The sequence below is a fragment of the Enhydra lutris genome, unplaced genomic scaffold, assembly GCF_002288905.1.
Source record: "Enhydra lutris kenyoni isolate GAN:26980312 unplaced genomic scaffold, ASM228890v2 scaffoldscaffold10, whole genome shotgun sequence".
In the NCBI taxonomy this organism is placed as follows: Eukaryota; Metazoa; Chordata; class Mammalia; order Carnivora; family Mustelidae; genus Enhydra; species Enhydra lutris.
This window is the reverse complement of record NW_019154094.1, coordinates 8,363,742-8,380,745: the sequence shown is the minus strand read 5'-3', so window position 1 is coordinate 8,380,745 and position 17,004 is coordinate 8,363,742. Positions and strand designations below refer to the sequence as shown.

Below are 17,004 nucleotides of genomic sequence, written 5' to 3'. Positions count from 1 at the left end.
CCATTTCCTGGGGCCTCATTAATTCCTCCCCACCTCACCCCGTGAGAAAGCAGGTCTGTGCTGAGCCTGGCCCGGATCCAGAGCTGAATCTGAGCATGCCACTGGCCGGTTTGGGAGGAAGGGGGCCTGTCCCCACCCTCATCTCAGGGAAGGAGGCAGGAGGGGCTCCCATTACCATCCACTTCCCAATGTCTACCTACTTTCCAAGAGCACCGGGCCCATGGGGATCACGGATACACAAAAGAGCTGGTCTGATGTATGATATTTATAAAAGGCAGCCCACTGTCTCTCCACTCCTGCCCCAGAGCAGCCCCTGGGTGTTCGGCTCCCAGGGGCAGAGACATTCCGGTCCCCAGCTTCTTTCTTCTCCCAGAAGTGGAATGTGAGCTATGGCCCAGGCTTGGGGTGGAGTTGGGGGAGTCCCAGCCTCCCCAGGACTGGTGAAGGGACAGGGTAGGGGTCCCTTGGGGGTGCCCACACCAGCCTCACACTCAAAAGAACTTGCTGGCTCCAGGTATTGGAGGGGGGTGCTGCTTCTGGTGACGGGGATGGGAGAAGGAGACAAGAGTAGCCTAGGGCCTGAGTCCAAGTGCCTAAAAGGGGCCTCGGGGACAGAAGTGGAAAAAGGCAAGCGCACTGAGGGAGATGAGGCCCCAGGTGCAGACCACGGCCCAGCAGCAAGTGGGGAGATGGCTGCAGGTCTAGGTTCCAGCTCTATGTGTCCTACAGGCTGTGTAACCTCAGGAGGCAGCGGCTGGGCCTCAGTGTATGCATCTGTGCAAGGTGAACAGAGGCTTGGGGGGACCTGAGGCAAGAGGGAGGGAGCAAGGGTACAGCCCCACCCTGCTCACAGCCCATGAATCCCCTATAGTATGGGAGCCCAGCAAGGTAGTGGCCCAAGGGCCTTGGTCCTGGCTCTAGCTAAAACGTTCCACGGAGAGGATGTGAGGCAGGGCCCAATGCCATAGTGTTAACCATGTCTTTCTCCTCCCCCTTGTCTGGATGGGAGCAGGGGCTGAAGACTCTGGGCAGGGGTACTTGGACGAGTAGATAGAACAGGATGGGTGTCTCCTCCTAGTGGCTTCCTCCATGCTGGCCGGTCCCTGACACCCAGTCAATGATGATGAAGCTCAAGCTCATGGTCATCAGCAGGAGGCCAAGCACAGCGAAACAAAGTGCCTGTGAGGTCAGGAATCAGAGTCAGGGGTGAGGTCAGGGCAGCCCCCTCAGCCCCACACCAGGCCGCCAACCTCCAGGACCCTCGCACCAAGATTTTGGGGGTGGACTTTGCAGGCTCCCTCTCGGTGGGTATGATGCGGAAGTAGAAGATGGCAGGGAAGATGAAGATGAGGCACGGGGCCGATGTGGCACCTGCAAAAAACGAGGCATGTCCGCACATTGGCTGAGGTCCGCAGGTGGACCCTTCCATGAGATCAAATGTTCCTTGTTGTCAGAGTCTCGCCTGGAGACTCCCCTTGAGAGCTCTGCCTGATTCTGGAGAGCCTACCAGTCCCTCCCCTTGTTCTCTGTCTACCTGGATGGAAAGTAAGTGCTGTTGGCAGTAGAGGAATCTGTCAGTGAATGAAGCTAGCAAAGAAAAGAGGCAAGCTACGAGATAGAGACAAAGCCCTGAAGATACTGGGCTCCTGGATACAGCTCTTCCTGAAGGTTTTTCTCATTATTTGAGCCAATATGTTCCTTTCTGCTTAAATCATTTTGAGTCAGATTTCAGATACATAGAATCTCCAGTCCTGTCTATGATATCCATGACACTCGGCCCCCAGACCTGCGTGTTGGTCCCTGCAGACTTGGGTCTCTGAGTCTCCTGAGTTGGGTCACCCCGAAGATATCTCAGAATTATCTGATCTTCTAAGCTCAGAGCCCCGACTGGGATGGGACAGTGGACAGAACACCAAACCTATAGTCCCATGATCCTAGAGCTAAATCAAGGCCCCCTACTTACCAGCTGTATGGCTCTGCTATTCCCCTAATCATGATGGACCTTAATTTCCTTATATGTGAAATGGGGACAAGACTCAGTGAGATCCTTTGCAGAGGTCCCTGGTACCTGGGCTCCATCCCGTCCCCTAGCAAGAGGAACTGTCTCTGGTTTTGAGCCCTCAGAAAGGATTAGAATAGCCTTAAGGACAAAATCTCAGACAGGAAGCCAAGCTGTGCACCTGGCCAGCAGCCATCACTTAAATGTAGGGCATGATGTCAGGAATCTGCCAGGGTGTGCAGATAGGAAATTCTCTGGGCCAGTGCCCTGCCTCTACACACAGCTGGGCCAGACCCTCACCGATGACCCCGAAGATGCCCAGGATGTTAGGAGCGAAGATAACCAGCAGGTTGATGCAAGTGAGCAGGCCAATGGCAATGAGCGTGTGCCGCAGCCAACGGAACTCCTGGTTCTTAAACAGCATCTGCTGGATGGCACGGCGCACCTGGGTGGGGGGGTGGGAAGAGTCACCAATCTGTCAGCTCCCTCTTGCCCCCCCTGCCTTGGTCCTCCTACCCACCGGCTCACCGGAAACAGAACGATTGGCACTGTGAGCGTGACCGCTGTGAGCACGGCCACACGCACGCAGAGGATCAGCACGTCAAACGGGTCCACCTTGCTGTAGGTGTGCAGGAGCTCCGACTCCACTCCGTCTGCGGCAGGCAGGGAGGGTGGTCAGCAGCCGGCCCGGGGAGGGGGGTGGGCTCTGAGCCTGGCTTGACCCTGACACTGTGGGGAGTGGCAACAGACTCACCTCCACAGCTGCAGGGCACAATCAGGCAGCGCACACCTACTTAGCGCCTATAGTATGCAGGGTGCCATGGCTGCCGGCCAGCCCCGTGCCCCCCAGCCTGGCCTCTGCCCCCATGTTCCAGCCATACCGTAGAAGGTGAGGTAGCCGAAGAGGGCAGCCAGGAAGTACATGACATACATGACGGAGATGGACAGGTTGGAGATGTGCTGCATCTTCCTCTTGGAGGGACTGTGGCAAAGCAGGGGAGGGGGCTGGTGCCAAGCTGGGCTACCCCAGAGGTCCCTGTGGGCCCTGGGGTCTCTCTGGCACCACACCCTCACCATTTGGCAGCTGAGGATGTCTCCCTCTTGCCCCCAGGCGCCCCTCAGGGCAGCCATGGAGATGTTTGAAAAAGTGACTTGGCCCCTGTCATTCCCCACCCCCTACCCCCTGTCCTGTCCGGATCACATTCGTTCTCCCCAAACCAGCTCCAGGGGCCCCTCCACCCCCCGCCACAGACACCTACTCCTTAAGCTCTGTATAGATGGGCAGCACCTCAGGATGGCAGACGAAGGCAAAGGCCATGATGGGGATGGTGTACGCCGTCTGGGGAGACACAGGGACCACGTCAGGGCAGCCCACCCCACTCTCATGGGGCCCACCGTCTCCACCCTGGCCTGTCGGGACCTGGGAGTTGAGTGTGAAGTAGCTTGGGGTGCAGAGGGCTGCGGTCTGGGTCTCAGCCTGAAGCGACACCTCCTCCTTGGTGACCTCCACGAGGCTGAAGTTGCCCGTGACGTTGGTGAAGTTGAGGGGCAGTGGGCAGGGCACGTGGAACTTCTTGTAGATGACCTGGGTTGCGGGAAGGATGGCAAGATCAGGGCCAGGCTTCATAGAATCACTATGAAGCCACATCTAGGTCAGGGCAGAAGGAGCTGCCTTCTGACCCAGGCTTCCCAGAAAGGCCTGACCCCAGGGCCTGACACAGGAGCCCCCCCGCCCCCTCCCCCAGGTGACCTGCCCTCCTCTGCTCCAGCATGGAGGGAGACTCACTGCGATTAGGAAGAACACCATGCAGCTGAGAGAGAAGCCGCTGGAGTAACCCAGGTAGCCTGCAAAGTGGGGAGGGGCTGTGGGACTGGGGTCCCCTCCCAGGTACCCCTCCAACATCCCCCTCCAAGGCCATGGCCTTGCCGCACTCACCAAGCTGCCGCATCAGCGCCAGAGGCAGAATGACGGTGACAGAAACTAGGATCACCAGGTAGTTCCCATTCATGTACCAGTCCCTGTGAGGACAGGAGTGGGGAGCCAACGTCACTCTACTCAGCCTTGGGGGTGGGGGCCTGTCTCCATACCTAATCAGTGCCACCCATGGTGCTACTGAGTGACCTCTGAAAAATACTCGCTCAGAGCTCTGAGTCTCCCTTTCCCCTTCTGCAAAATGGATGTTCTCTCAGCACTTTCCTGGGCGAGGTGAGGACGAGGGCACTCGGCTCCTGCTTGGTGACCACCACAGGTAGAGTCACTGCTCTTGTTTTTCTCAGGACACACAGGTCTGGGTCTAGCTTCCCCAGGGAGTGGCCCCCAGAGGCCCAGGGAGGTTGTGGGGGGGGACACCAAATGAAAGAACCTGGCTCTGGGGGTGGGGTGGGACATTTTCCAAGGGGGTCTCAGGGACTTGCCAACTTCCAGTGCCCCTCTGGTCCCTCCTGGATCTGTATCTTGCATCATCCTGCATTCCCCACCACCAAGGGACAGGGGCATAGAGAACTGAAGGGATAACGAATGAGATCCTCCTTCCCAGGGAAGCCTAAAGGCCAACTCCTTGGGAAAGGTCCCCAGGACTGGGGGTAGGGGGGTGGAGGGGAGGTGGGGGGGACAGGGAAGAATCCTGACTGGTTCCTCCCAGAGCTGCTCTCAAGTTCAAATCCATCTGCTTACCTGGGCTGTGTGGCCAAGGGCAGAGCCTGGCTGTCTTCTCTGTCTCCACCCACAAAACATGGTTGATGCCATTAGCCCTGGCTAAACTGACGATGGGCAACTGGGACACCATGGGCTTAATTTCTTGGTTGGGTGGGGGGGGTGGCTAACACCCAAGCCACGGTCAGGAATAGTAGGTGCTTAGAGCTAAGCCCAAGGCTCTCAGGCCCTCCCGTGCTCACGGGCTGGGTCCAGGCCCAGGTGGGGCCCAGCTACCTCAGCCTCACCCCACCCCTTATCCCAGCTGGCCCTCCTGGGGGATTCCCCTACGTGCTCCCTAAATGAATGTCCACTGAATCTTAGCTCTGCTGGCAGCTCTCTGCCCCTCCAGCAGCCACTTGCAAGCACAGTCTCATCACTCCCACTAGCCCAGCCTGGGTTCCAGGGGCTGGCAGTACACATGAAGGGGTAGACTGAGGCTCCCGCCCTCACCCGGCCCCGCCCACCCTGGGGCTCACAAGGTTTGCTCCTCCAGGTTCAGGAAGGTCTGTATGACAAGGGGCAGCTCAGACTTGATGATGTACAGGTAGCTGGACATGGCTGGGGGGAGAGGGGTAGGCAGGCGCTGGGCTCAGCCAAAGCAGCCAGCCTTTGGGCTGCCCACCTGCCCGCCACCTGCCTGTGTCTGCCTGGTAGCCTCACCTCCAATATTCTGCAGTGTGATGGCTAGGGCTGCTGCCAGCTTCCCAGGGGTCCCAAAGGCCCGGTAGCCCAGCTGCTCATAGGCACGGATGCCTGTGGGCACGAAGAGTCAGAACAGTCAGGGGTGCTACCCCCAGTCCCTCCCTCCCTTGCTCCAGGCTGGGTCAGAGGCTCACCCACGATCCCTGAGGACTTAAGCAGCAGGTGGATGGAGTAGCTGGAGAGCAGGGCAACGGCTGTCAGCAGGAACCTGAGGAGGATGGATGAAAGGAGGACACCTGGGTCTTCCTGGGCTGGCAGGGGCGAGGAGCTCTGGGAGGCCAGGGTGTGGGGGTCTGTGACCCAGGTCTCTGGACCCCCAACAGGTCTAGATGCAAGTTCAACAAGCCCCAGCAGTGGTGAACACCGCCCGGTTTGACCCAGGGTGAGCCATAACCCAAAAGGGGCCTCTGAGCACCACCTCCTCGTGTTCTTGGAACAAACATGTTTTCCGTTTGGGCGGCAGGGCAGAGCTCCCAGGTAAAGGACACATGTGCCCACACAAGGCCTGGCCACGGAGGCTCGATCGTCACATGGGAAGGTGGTAGAAGGATAGACTCGGGTCTGTTAGGCTTGCCCTGTGTCGTAATCTCAGTGGGTTTGCTGGGAAATGAGAGATGTTTGTCAGGCAGTGGAGGGTTTTTTTTTTTAGCTGTGGTTTGGGTTAAGCCCACTCACTGTAGCCTGGGTGTTGGGATGGGAAACTGGTGGGTCCTGGGAGATCATGGCTGGTGGTGGCCTGTTTAGGGCTCCTGTCTCCAGAGGGTTCGCTGAGGGGACTTACAGGAAAAGGATGATGCCCGTGTTGGCCATGGCATAGGCGAGCCCCAGGATGCCGCTGCCCATGATGGCATTACTGAGGTTGAACACCGACATCCCAAATGAGGTCTTCCCCTCAAACTGCGGGCACCAGAGTGAAATGGGAGGTTGGGTGGGGGGAGTCGGCAAAGCATGGAGGATCTCCCAGCATTTCCCCCTCACTGCCCCTTAGCCTCCTGCTACTGCCCCAGAGCCCTTCCTTGCTGCAGGCGCACTCCCCGCCGTATCCGGAGCCCCCCCTGCTGCACCCCAGCTCACATCAGTGAAGTGTGTCTCCTTGCTGGGGTTTTTCTGGAGGAAGTCCTCGCCCTCCGCACAGCTCCGTCTGGGGCCCTCAACCCTGCAGGCACAGGCCAGAGCAGGCAGCTCAGCTCTAGCTCTTGCACAGCACCCTGCCCTGTCCCAAGCCATGACCTGGTCCCTCCTCGGCTCACCTCTGGTTGCCTGCCATGGGGCTGGCGCCTGGGAGCAGCCCCTCTGAGTGTTTGCCGTTGGGCACCAGCTCCACCATTTCTGTCTGCAGAGGTGCCTCCATGGTCAGGAGCCACCGCCAGGAGTGCTGGCTCTCACAGTGACGTGGAAGTCTGTGAAGTGATGGGTCCCTCTGGTTATCCCCGCTCGCGGGATTCTCACCAGAAGTCTAGAGCCGTATTGGCTCTAGACCTTTTGGAAGGTCACTCAGGACTTACAGGCATGTGCAGCTGTGTCTGCTGCCTCCCTGGGCCCTGCTTTTGGGGGAGTAGAGCTCAGATACCTGAGTTCTCCAGGACACCCTGAGGAGACGCCCCTAGGCCCATACCTGGTGCTCCCTGCCTCCCCTGCCCTACATGTCAGCCCAGGCAAGCCCATGGGGGCCTCAGTTTCTCCATCTGTCCAGTGAGGATCAGCTAGATGACCAGAGTTCAGAGCCCAGTGGTGTATGGACCCTAGGATGCTGAGTCCCAGGCATCCAGACCGCACTCTGGGGGTGGGCCCCGGACCGACTCCCCCTCCCTGACATTAATACCGGGAGACGGTTTCCTGTGCTGGCCGTGTGTGCCAGGGGCCTCCTAGCCAACCTAGAATGGCACTGCCCGACGGCTGGAGGCCTCGGGAGAGGGTGAGGGCTGTGGGCCCTGTTCCCAGCCGCCCGGCGGGCACTGCTGGCAGCCGGAACAAAGGCCCTTCTGTGGTCTGAGAGCTGGCGCTGGGAACGGCAGGCGCAAAGGCTACCCCCCCGGAGCCAGGAGGCCTGAGGCGGTGCTGGGTGGCTGGACACCTGGGCCCTGCCCGCCTGGCCGCGAAGGGCCCTCAGGGGGCCTTCCAGGAAATGAGTGTCCCAGGGCCGACTTCTCTGGCCCACACAGGCGTCACCCTCCACACAGTCCTGGCCTTATGGCCAAGTTCTCCTTCAAACCTCTCCTCCCCTGCTAGGGAATACCCCCACCCCTTAGGGGGTCTCCGTCTAGGAGTGGACCCTTTGAGCAGATGCCCCATTTCCTGGAACCCCAGGCCAGGAACTCAGGGCCTGGGGCTGCTGTAGAGGGGCCTGGGCCGCTGGATCGTCCTCCCTTCCCTGCCCTCAGGGCATGGCTCTGCTAGGTCTGCAAGGAACCAGCTCCCCTCCTTTTCCCTCCACTACCCCTGCCCCCTACCACATACCTCACTGGCTCCTCTCCCATCACAGGGGCTGGGAGCCACCTACCTCATGCCCAGAAGGTACCTGGGCACAGTGCCCCAGGTCTATAAGGACGTCCTGAAGGCCAGAGAGGCCAGGAGGAGAGCTAGGAGCTGAGTGGAGACCAAGGAGGGGACAGCACTGCCATGTAGGTCTGCCAAAACCTAGTCTTTTTTAAGACTTTATTTTTAAGGAATTGCTACACCCTACATGGAGCTCAAACTTACAACCCCAAGATCAAGAGTTACAGGCTCTACCGACTGAGCCGGAGGGGCACCCCACCAGAATGTCATCAATGATGCCATGCACCCTGTCTGCTTGGGAATGCTGAATGCCCCACCTCCTCCAGATCTTGATGGTTTCAAGTCTGCTTAGAACCCAGAGCACTGGGGGTCTTAGCACTCAGGGCTATGAGTGGAGATAAAAAGCTGGGTTCAGGCCTCAGGCCCCAGCCACAGAGAACTGACCAGAGGACCAGCCCACCGTTGCCCTAGGCAGCCCCAGGCCAGAGTTCAGATCCCAGGCACCTCGGTCCTGAGGACCCCACACTTGGCATCCTTGGACTCCCTCAACCTTCCTCTCCTTCTTCTCATGCTGGCATCTGAAACTGTCGCACCTCTAGCCTTGCCCACTAAGGACCATGACAATGTGACCAGCTCCTCTCGTGTTCTCCTGCCTTGGCTGAGAGCCCCTGAAGTCAGGCTGTCTTCATGCCCCTGCCCTAAGCCCCACCACCAGCCCCTCTCCAAGGGTCCCAATTGGGTGTGGTGATGCCAGCACCTTATCTCCAGAGTAACTCCAGAGTGCCCCCTGGCTCTCAGCTGGGGTTCCCCTTTTCAGGCCTCCCACACTGGGCAGGCTGGGACAGGCCCTCAGAGTGTGCTGAGTTGGCAGCTTGGACAAAGCACCCTTCCCTGCCTTAATATCTTTCCCTAGCAGCCAGGCACTACCTCCAGGGAGACCACAGCCCATGGCATGGTCATGGCCAAAGTGCGAGTTCTCGTCTCCAGGTTCCCCATCCCCCCAGTAGGACTTAGGCCTGGACTTTCACAACCTGTCTATATTACTCACAACCAGTCACTGCTGGGTCTTGGCCTGGCTTGAGATCCCAGAGAGGACATGGAATATCCTGCCTTAAGTGGCTTCCAGTCTGGAAGGGACAAAATCCCCAAACATATCCCCCACACTATGGCTCCTATAGTAACTAAATGTAAGCCACATAGTGCTCAAAAAAGGGGAGACAGGGGCGCCTGGGTGGCTCAGTGGGTTAAGCCTCTGCCTTCGGCTTGGGTCATGATCTCAGGGTCCTGGGATCGAGTCCCGCATTGGGCTCTGCTCAGTGGGGAGGCTGCTTCCTCCTCTCTCTCTCTCTCTCTCTCTCTCTCTCTCTGCCTGCCTCTCTGCCTACTTGTGATCTCTCTCTGTCAAATAAATAAATAAATTCTTTTAAAAAGGTGGGGGAAGGGGAGACAGAGGCATCAAGGAAGGCTTCCTGGAGGAGGAGGTGTTGTGGCCAGTTCTGAAATCTCAGGAGTCCCAAATCATGGGATAGGAAAAAGTACCTGAAGCAGTGGGCACAGCATGGACAAAGGTGTGGTGGGAGACAGACTGAAGAAGGTTCCACGGCCACAGACAAACCCAACAAAGCCTTGAAAGCCAGGTCAAGCAGTCTGTACTTCAGGGTAGGGCAGGGCTAAGGGCTGAGAAGCCAGGGTAGAGATGAATGGCCCCCAGCCATTCCCTGAGGCTGGCAGCCCATTTCTGACATTTCCCAGCCCTCAGGCCTATCACCTAGCATGCTCCTTTGTATCAGGGAATCAGGGTAGACTCAGGGACAGCCTCTGCCTAAAGCAAGCTGCCAGCCAAGTCTGACCCACTGTTGGGACAACCCAGAGCAGACATTCTGAGTCTGAGTCCTGGCCTGGCCCTGCCTCACCGTGTGACCATGGGCAGAGAAATCCCCACTCAGGACCGCAGTGTCCTCCTTTCCTCCAGGGTCCCATGAGGTTTGGCAAAGCTGGAGACAGAGCGAGGAGCTTCTCCAAGGCCTCTGTCCTAGACCATGCCATGGGCTCCCAGAGAAGGGTCGGCTCCAGGGTAGAGAGATCACTGCAACCTTGGGCAGATCATCAGAATGGCATCTGTCGTGGGGGCAGCATGGACTTGGGCAGGAAATCGATGGCCTAGGCCACTGCCCTGGGGCCTGTTTGCTCTGCTGGGAGATAAGGCGAGGCCAGGAGCAATAGGGATAGTGCCGCAGGTAACGCTCGCCCACGCGGACATCACGGGGTGAGAATTTGTCAGGCACACCTCGACAGGTGTTGAGTTTGGCTAATTAAAGATTTCGAGGCCCAGGAATCCAGGCCACTGCTTGCATCAGTTGCTGTGGGACACATATTTCTCGGTCCCATGATCCTTGGGGCCACCGCTTTCTTCCCCAGTGCTCAGGGACATTAGTGGGTCTGAAGTAGAGGGCTACCCCCAGGAAGGCATCCATACTGTCCTTCCCTCAGTCCTGCGGCTACATGTGCTTAGTGAAGGCACAGACCCCATAGAACTTGCTGCAGCAGCCCCCAGGTTTCTGGGGCACGGGGCAGTCCTAACCTCAGCCCAGATCTCGGGCGAGGCAGCTGGCCTGGCCTGTGGGTCCACTGTGGTCATCCCTGGGGGCTCAGGGATGAGGCCTGCCCCCAGGTCCAGCTCAGCCATCCTTATTCCCCTCCTCGGTGAAGACAGGGTGCCCTCCTATCCCAACACCCCTTGCCCACCCACTTCTCCAGGCTTCAGAGGGTGAATACCATCCTAGAACAACTTATCAGTCAACAGGGAAACGGGATTCAATGGATGTGTCTGAGTCATGTGTTCTCAAGGCCCGTCCCCATTGGTGGAGAGATGATTGCTGAAGTCAGGGACTAGACATAGGGCATATCAGGAAGGTGTTCTGAACATGGGAGAGTGTTAAAGCCCTATACACCCCTAGCCCCTCCTCCAGGTGTACAAATCCAGATTTTGACCTCAGTAGACCCAGTCCCTCATCCACTACTCCTTCATTGTCCACAATATTGGGTAAGTAGCCAGTGGCTGGTCAAGGCTGGGCTGGTCCTGAGGCGGGGGTGTGCAGGAGGGGGCACATCGAGAGAAAGGAAGATGGCCCAGAACGCCGATGTGCTGGCAACACCAATCCCTCCTCGTCTCAGCTCCCTGGCCCTGGTGTCTGGGGTCGGTGCGTCTGTGTTCTGGGCATCCGGAAGTGTCTAGGAGGATCTGAGGGGCCCAGCTGGGGCCGGAAGTTGGACTTTCCTGTGACAGGGTACATTTTCTAGACACTCAACAGCTGTGTAGAGTTGGGCCTACCCCAAGACACCTAGGTCTCTCCTCCCACCCAGCCCAGGACCCTCCTTACTCCCCCAGTGGACGCTGCAGCTGGAACCTCTTGGCTCGAGACTGGGCCAGAGCCAGGAGCAGCCCCCTCCCCCCACGGCCAGCCTGCTGAGAGGGACGTGCAGCCCGAGGCCCAGCTGAGGCAAAGGACAGGACATCACGTGCCTGTGGCCCCCCAGGGGCAGGGGAGACCCCGAGCCAGCCAGCCCATCCTCCTCTCTCCTGACCCGGAATCCCCTGGAGGCGGCCAAATATTTGGACAGCCGGACTTCTAGCCCCAAGGAAAGCTGGAGCAGGGGCCTGGGGCAGCTCAGGACTTGTTAGAGACCCTGGCAGGGGCGGCTAAAGGCAAGGTCGGGCTGGAGGAGAGGCACCATCCAATGTCAGGCAGAAGCAGAGAGGCAGAGGGAGGGAAGAGAGGACTGGGAAAGAGGAAGAACAGAAAGCACATATGTATGGTACATGTGTCCACGCATACTGATCCAGACAGACAGACAGACAGACAGGGAGAAAGAGAAATGCAGATGGATATAGAGGTACATAAACAGGAAAATGCACACACACAGAGAGGTGGACAGACATTCAGACAAGGAGACAGAGAGAGAGAGAGAGAGAGAGAGACAAGCAGGGAGGTGAGAGACAGAGTTGGCCAGCCAGCCAGAGATAGCCAAGTGGAAAGAGACAGAGAAACAGGGAGATAACCAGTGAAAGACAGAGAGGACCACAGAAAGAGTAAGAAGGGAAGAGGGAGCCAGAGGACCAGGTGAGTGGGCAGCAGGCCCAGCGGGCACCACAGGGACAGCCAGGCAGAACCTGGGAGGGCCCTGAAAGAAGGCTGCCACGGCATTTGCGGGTTCCTATAAGGGCAGGTTGGGCCTCTATTAGCTAGGTGCAGGGACATCCGGACGGTGGGACTAAGCCGGTGCACGGCCAGTCCCAGCTGGATCCCTCCCTGGTCCAGCACTTGTCTACCGGGACAATGGAAAAGATACACAGAGGTGACAGTCAATTGAAGTGACCCCCACTCTCAGCAGCCACGCACGTGTGCAGACGTGCCGGCCGAGAGGCTGTGTACAGGACGTGGCCCGCAGAGCGGAAATTCAAAACCAAGCCACCCCAGGCCGCTGACCGGAAAGCCCCTCCTGCCCCAGCAGCTGGTCCTTCCCTTTAGCCCCCAGAAGCCCCGCCTGGTCCTCTAGAGTGCACCCCCCACCCCCGAATCTGTCTTCTTATCCAGAGTCAAAGGCCAGCTGTCCACCCCCCAGACTGAAGGTGTGCAGGGCACACGGTAGGTGCTCAGTACATGCTATTAAGTGAACAGAACCAGTTCAAGGCCCTTGGCCAGCCCCCAACCCATCTCAGCCCAGCTCCAAGTGGCCCCTGGCCCCTGGCCATGTGTGTCTACACTAGACCGTGTGCCTGCCGGGCTCCTATCTTCCCACAGCATAGGCTGCACATCCCACCACAGCTTTCTGCACATACACAGATACCAAACCGACCCTCCCCTGCAGTCAGCCACTCCCCTAAAACATGCTTTCTCCTCTGAATGAGTGCCTGTTTCCACACCCAGCCTGGGCTTTGAGGGTGCCCTCAGTTCAGCTCAAAAACCTTCCCTGGCCCTACCCAGCGACTGTGAACCACCTAGGCTGTCTTGTGTCTCCGTTTCTCAATTTGCTCAAGGCTCCAAGGCCGCCTGCTAAGGCAGCAAGCACCAGGACAGGGGTAATCTGTCATGGTCTGGCCACCTGGAGCCCTGGACTAGGGTGGAGTAGGGGATGGGGGGTAGTGATGTGGGCCGAAAGAACCAGTACCCAAGAAAGAATGGTTTGAGAAGCCAGTGAATACACGGGCTCAATGAACCCAGGCAGAGTGAAGTTTTGAGACATAGACCCACAACCTCTCTGGTGAACCGGCCCCCTGTTCCCAACCCCAAGGGGTCAGAGATTCTCATTTCTGATTCCAGTCATTCCAGCTCTCTTGGAGATGTGCCAGGCCTGGCCTCACCCACCCCTGATTCCTCCCACCTCTGGTGCTTCCTGCAGGAAGACTTCCAAGGTTGTGCAGAACCTCCCCCTCCCAAAATGGAACCGTCCCCAGATCTCTCCAGCTTTCTATGGTCCAGACCGAGAAGCTCTGAGGAATGTTCTCCCTTTCTAGAGGGAACTGAGCTCCCATGCCAGACTGTGTACTTGAAGAGGAAGGGGTGGAAGGTCCAAAGGCTTCTTCCAGGCACAGAACAGTGGCCCAAGGCCGCCACGGAAGGAAGGACAGGACTGGCCGGCTGAAGGAAGGATGGGCCTGGGTCGAGGTGTCCCCCAGGGTGCAAGGTGCAAGGATCTTTGACTTAGTCCCTCTCAGACTTGTCCGAGAGCCTGTACCTGCCTGCGTTCAGGGCTCAGGTCACTGTGGGGGGGAGAGGGCGGATTCCCACAGGCCCCGCCCCTGGCCTCCCCCTCCCCGGGTGTAAACAAACGCACGCATTCGCTGTGGCCAATCGGAGGGGCTAATGGAGCGGGGGCGGGCTCCTGCAAACCCAGGCCTCGTCCATTCCCTCCGCGCGTGTGCGTGGCGCCAGCTCTCACACCCCCACCGGGCAATGAGGCGACAAGGAGCGCGCACAGAGCCCCGCCCTCAGGCCAGAGAGCCACACGCGCCCTGTGCCCGCCGTGCCCGCTGGCTCGGCTGCAAATGGCACCGGCTCTGGGACCAACATGTGCCCCGCGGCCCCTTAGGCGGCCTGGCCCGATCTGCCCTCAAGCCCCTGCCCAACGCGGCCGGGATAAATATACCCGGACTCCCGGCGTGCCAGCCGGGCAGATTGGCCTGTCAGGCGCCCGTCGGGGCAGCGCTCCAGGGCCCGCTCCCCGCCCCTCTTCGGCCCCCCTCCGGGACCCTCTTCAGCTAGTCCCCGCGGGTCCTGCCTCGGGAAGCCCCTCGCGCACCGCCCGAGCCGGGACAAGGAGTCCTGCGGCTGCAGCCCCGAAGGCTGCTACCTCCTGCTGTCCCGCCTGCCGCGGCCGACAGGCCCCGAGGCGACGAAGTGCCTCACCGGGGATACCAGCTCCAGCTCGGAGCCGGGCCCTGACTGGCGGGTTCCCGGACCTGAGCCCAGAGCGCTCGGGGTTCCAGCTCTATGGAGGCTGGGGCGCCTGCCCGGGGCAGGGCGGGCGAGGGGAGCTGCCCGGAGCCCGGCTACAGACGGGAAAGTGCACAGTAGGGCTCTGCCCGCCCGGTGCCCTGGGCTGGGGTCGGCGCCCCCAGCGGTACCTGGCCCGGCGGGAGGGGGACGCACGGCGCTCCGCTCTGGCTGGCGCTGTCCGCTCTGCTCCCGGCTGAGCGCAGCGGCGGGGGATGAAGGGCGCCCGGCCCCGCCCCTGGCCCGCCCCCGGCCCGCCAATCCCAGGCGGCGGGCGGGAGGAGGGGCTGGTCTGGGGAGAGGGAGGGGGGTGTCCGGCCCGCTTGGAGCAGAGGGGCAGCCCGAGCGCTAAATAGCCCCTAGGTAGAAGAGCAGCTGCTCTGAGAGGGGCTCAGCTGAGTGCTGTGGGAGGAAGGCTTCGGTCCGGAGCAGATTCTCTCTGAGTGCCCCTTAACTCCTGAAATGCTCTGCCCTCACCTCCCCGAAGCCAGAAGAGAACAGAGCAGTGCTTAACATAGGTGAAGGGTGCTCTCGGTGGGGAACTTCAGATTATCAGTCCGACACAAAATGTCTTTTCTGCCTGCCTCACCCTTCCCAAGCAGAGGTGGGATCGGGTAAGGACGGGGGGCCAACTGCATCAATTCTCCGTTTTCACCCCAGATATTCAGAAGAGATCGAGGCTGGAACAGATAGAGGTAGGGCCTTTGAGATAGGAGGGGAGCACCGCTGGGCTTGTGATGAGCCTTGCTGGGCTCTCCCTGGCCATGATCCCCCTCCCCTTTCCTTATTTCTAAGGAGTAAGAGACCGCTGTGTCTGCCCATGGGAAGTGGGACCCAGAACTTAGTGCCCTAGGGGGGGGGGGGAAGGGGCCCCCCCCCCCCCCCCCCCCCGCCAAGCCTAGCCAGCAGGGAGCTGGGAGAGGCCTTGACCTTGGGGGTGAGCTGGGGGGGGGGTTCCCAGCACAGCTGTGTCCCTTGCTTCTCAGCCACTGGCTCTGATCCGATTAATCCCATGGCCTCTGCTGTTCCTAGCCAAGCTGGATGTCTCTGTGTCATGTCCGCCCCTCTCTTGGTACTGAGGGAATGCCCTCGGAGGACAGGCCTAACCTCTCCTGTGCTCTGGTCTGGGAGTCAGGACTCCTGGATTCTCTTCCTACTGACTCACAGCACCACCAGAGCCAAGCCCGAGCCTATCTCAGTTTCCCCTTGTGTCACAGGGAAATGGTTCTGTCCTCTCTCCTGGCCTGAGGGGAATGGATGAAGGGGAAGATGTGAGCCGAGGGCAGGGGACTCTGGCTGGGAGTGTCAGGGAGCTAGGAGGGCTAAAGAGAAAGGCACTGGGATGGTGTCAATTCCTGAAACCACTCAAGCTCCCACCTTTCTTATGGCTGAAAAATAGGAAGGGACTGGCTTTTCCTCCTGATCTGGGGCTAGTGTAATCCCCAGATCAGAGCTTACCTTGGTCATGAGGGACCCTAAGTCTCTCAGTCTCCAAAGGGGCTTGAGGACTGCCCATTGGAGAGTCAGTAGGCGAGGAACTGACTAGGTCTGCCCCCGCCCCCCCCCACCCAGCGACATATATCCTGGATGCTCACTGAAGCCATTTGCAAAGGGCTGAGTGCTCTCACTGGCAGTTCCTGAGGGCCCAGACCTGGCATCAAGGTCACCCAGCATGTGGATGTTGGGGTCCTCAGTCCTGACAGGAGGAGGAAAGGCCAGCTGAGCTGGGCTGGGCTGCTGTGGGTGGCCTGAGGCAGCATGATGTGGGGTCTCTGGGCCAGACCAGTTGTGGCCAGGAGGGGGAGGGGCTGCAATTTGTTGATGCTAGGTCTGGGCCCCAGCCAGGGCAAACACAGCCCCGAGGCCTTTCCCCCACCACCTGCCGAATCTCCCAGCCCAGCCTGTGGTGGCAGGACAGCTGGCAGCCAGGATGGGACTCAGAGCTGCTGGACGCCTTCTCCCGGGGACCAGAGGGAATGTCATTGATGTAACACAGTGGTGGAGGCATCCATCAGGAGTGGAGGGCCGAGGGTGCTTCATCTCAGTCCTCAGCCCAACCCCCACCCCTAGATCCCATCTCCAGAAACTAAGACATGGGCCTAAGACACGGCCAGACACATGAAGCAGAACTTAGGGTCCCAGGATCGCTCAGACTCTCCTTCCAGGGTCCTGGCAGCCCTCTGCTCTCCTCCTCCCTCTTCAGTCATGTCCCCTCAGCCTCCATCTAGGTGGCTTCCTCCCACCGTGTCACCACCTCCCCTGGCACGTCATCCACATGGTGCCCCAGGACCCTTCCCCGAAAGTGAGCCCCCATCTTCACCTCCAACCCAGTTGTCCCAGAGCCCAGCATCTGTGCCCACTGACTTCTCAGACACTCTGCAGGGCCCTGCCTCACACTCAGCAGGCCTCCTGGACACCCTCCCAACTGGCTTCTTGTCCCAGTTGGCCTCCCCCACCCCACCTGGCTGGCTGCACATGTTCCTGTTGTTCTCAGAACATGCCAGTCTTCTCCTCTCCCTGACCCTCTGCCCTCCTAGTTCCCCACCCTGTCCCACCTCCTCATCAGGCTCTCACTTGTCCTTCTACACCCTGGAGAGGCGGCCTCTGAACAGCCTGGC

At 59.5% G+C, this 17,004-nt stretch overlaps 1 protein-coding gene across 2 annotated transcripts; it reads right to left on the bottom strand.

The window, feature by feature from the left end:
* Positions 1 to 245: 245 nt before the first annotated feature.
* Positions 246 to 14,566, bottom strand: LOC111144143 (solute carrier family 38 member 3). 2 transcript variants are annotated; one of them, XM_022498302.1, is made up of 16 exons: positions 14,518 to 14,566; positions 6,647 to 6,796; positions 6,471 to 6,552; positions 6,178 to 6,293; positions 5,531 to 5,604; positions 5,355 to 5,447; positions 5,171 to 5,252; positions 3,936 to 4,018; positions 3,786 to 3,844; positions 3,420 to 3,584; positions 3,259 to 3,338; positions 2,881 to 2,981; positions 2,528 to 2,652; positions 2,300 to 2,444; positions 1,268 to 1,371; positions 246 to 1,179 (listed from the first exon to the last, which is right to left on the bottom strand). In XM_022498302.1, the coding sequence occupies exons 2-16, from the start codon at positions 6,745 to 6,747 to the stop codon at positions 1,075 to 1,077; spliced, it is 1,515 nt and encodes a 504-aa protein (XP_022354010.1). In that variant the 5' UTR covers positions 6,748 to 6,796; positions 14,518 to 14,566; the 3' UTR covers positions 246 to 1,074. The 2 variants fall into 2 exon arrangements, with proteins under 2 accessions (XP_022354010.1, XP_022354011.1); XM_022498303.1 differs by having other exon boundaries at positions 1,069 to 1,179; positions 2,520 to 2,652.
* Between the last annotated feature and the right edge of the window lie 2,438 nt (positions 14,567 to 17,004).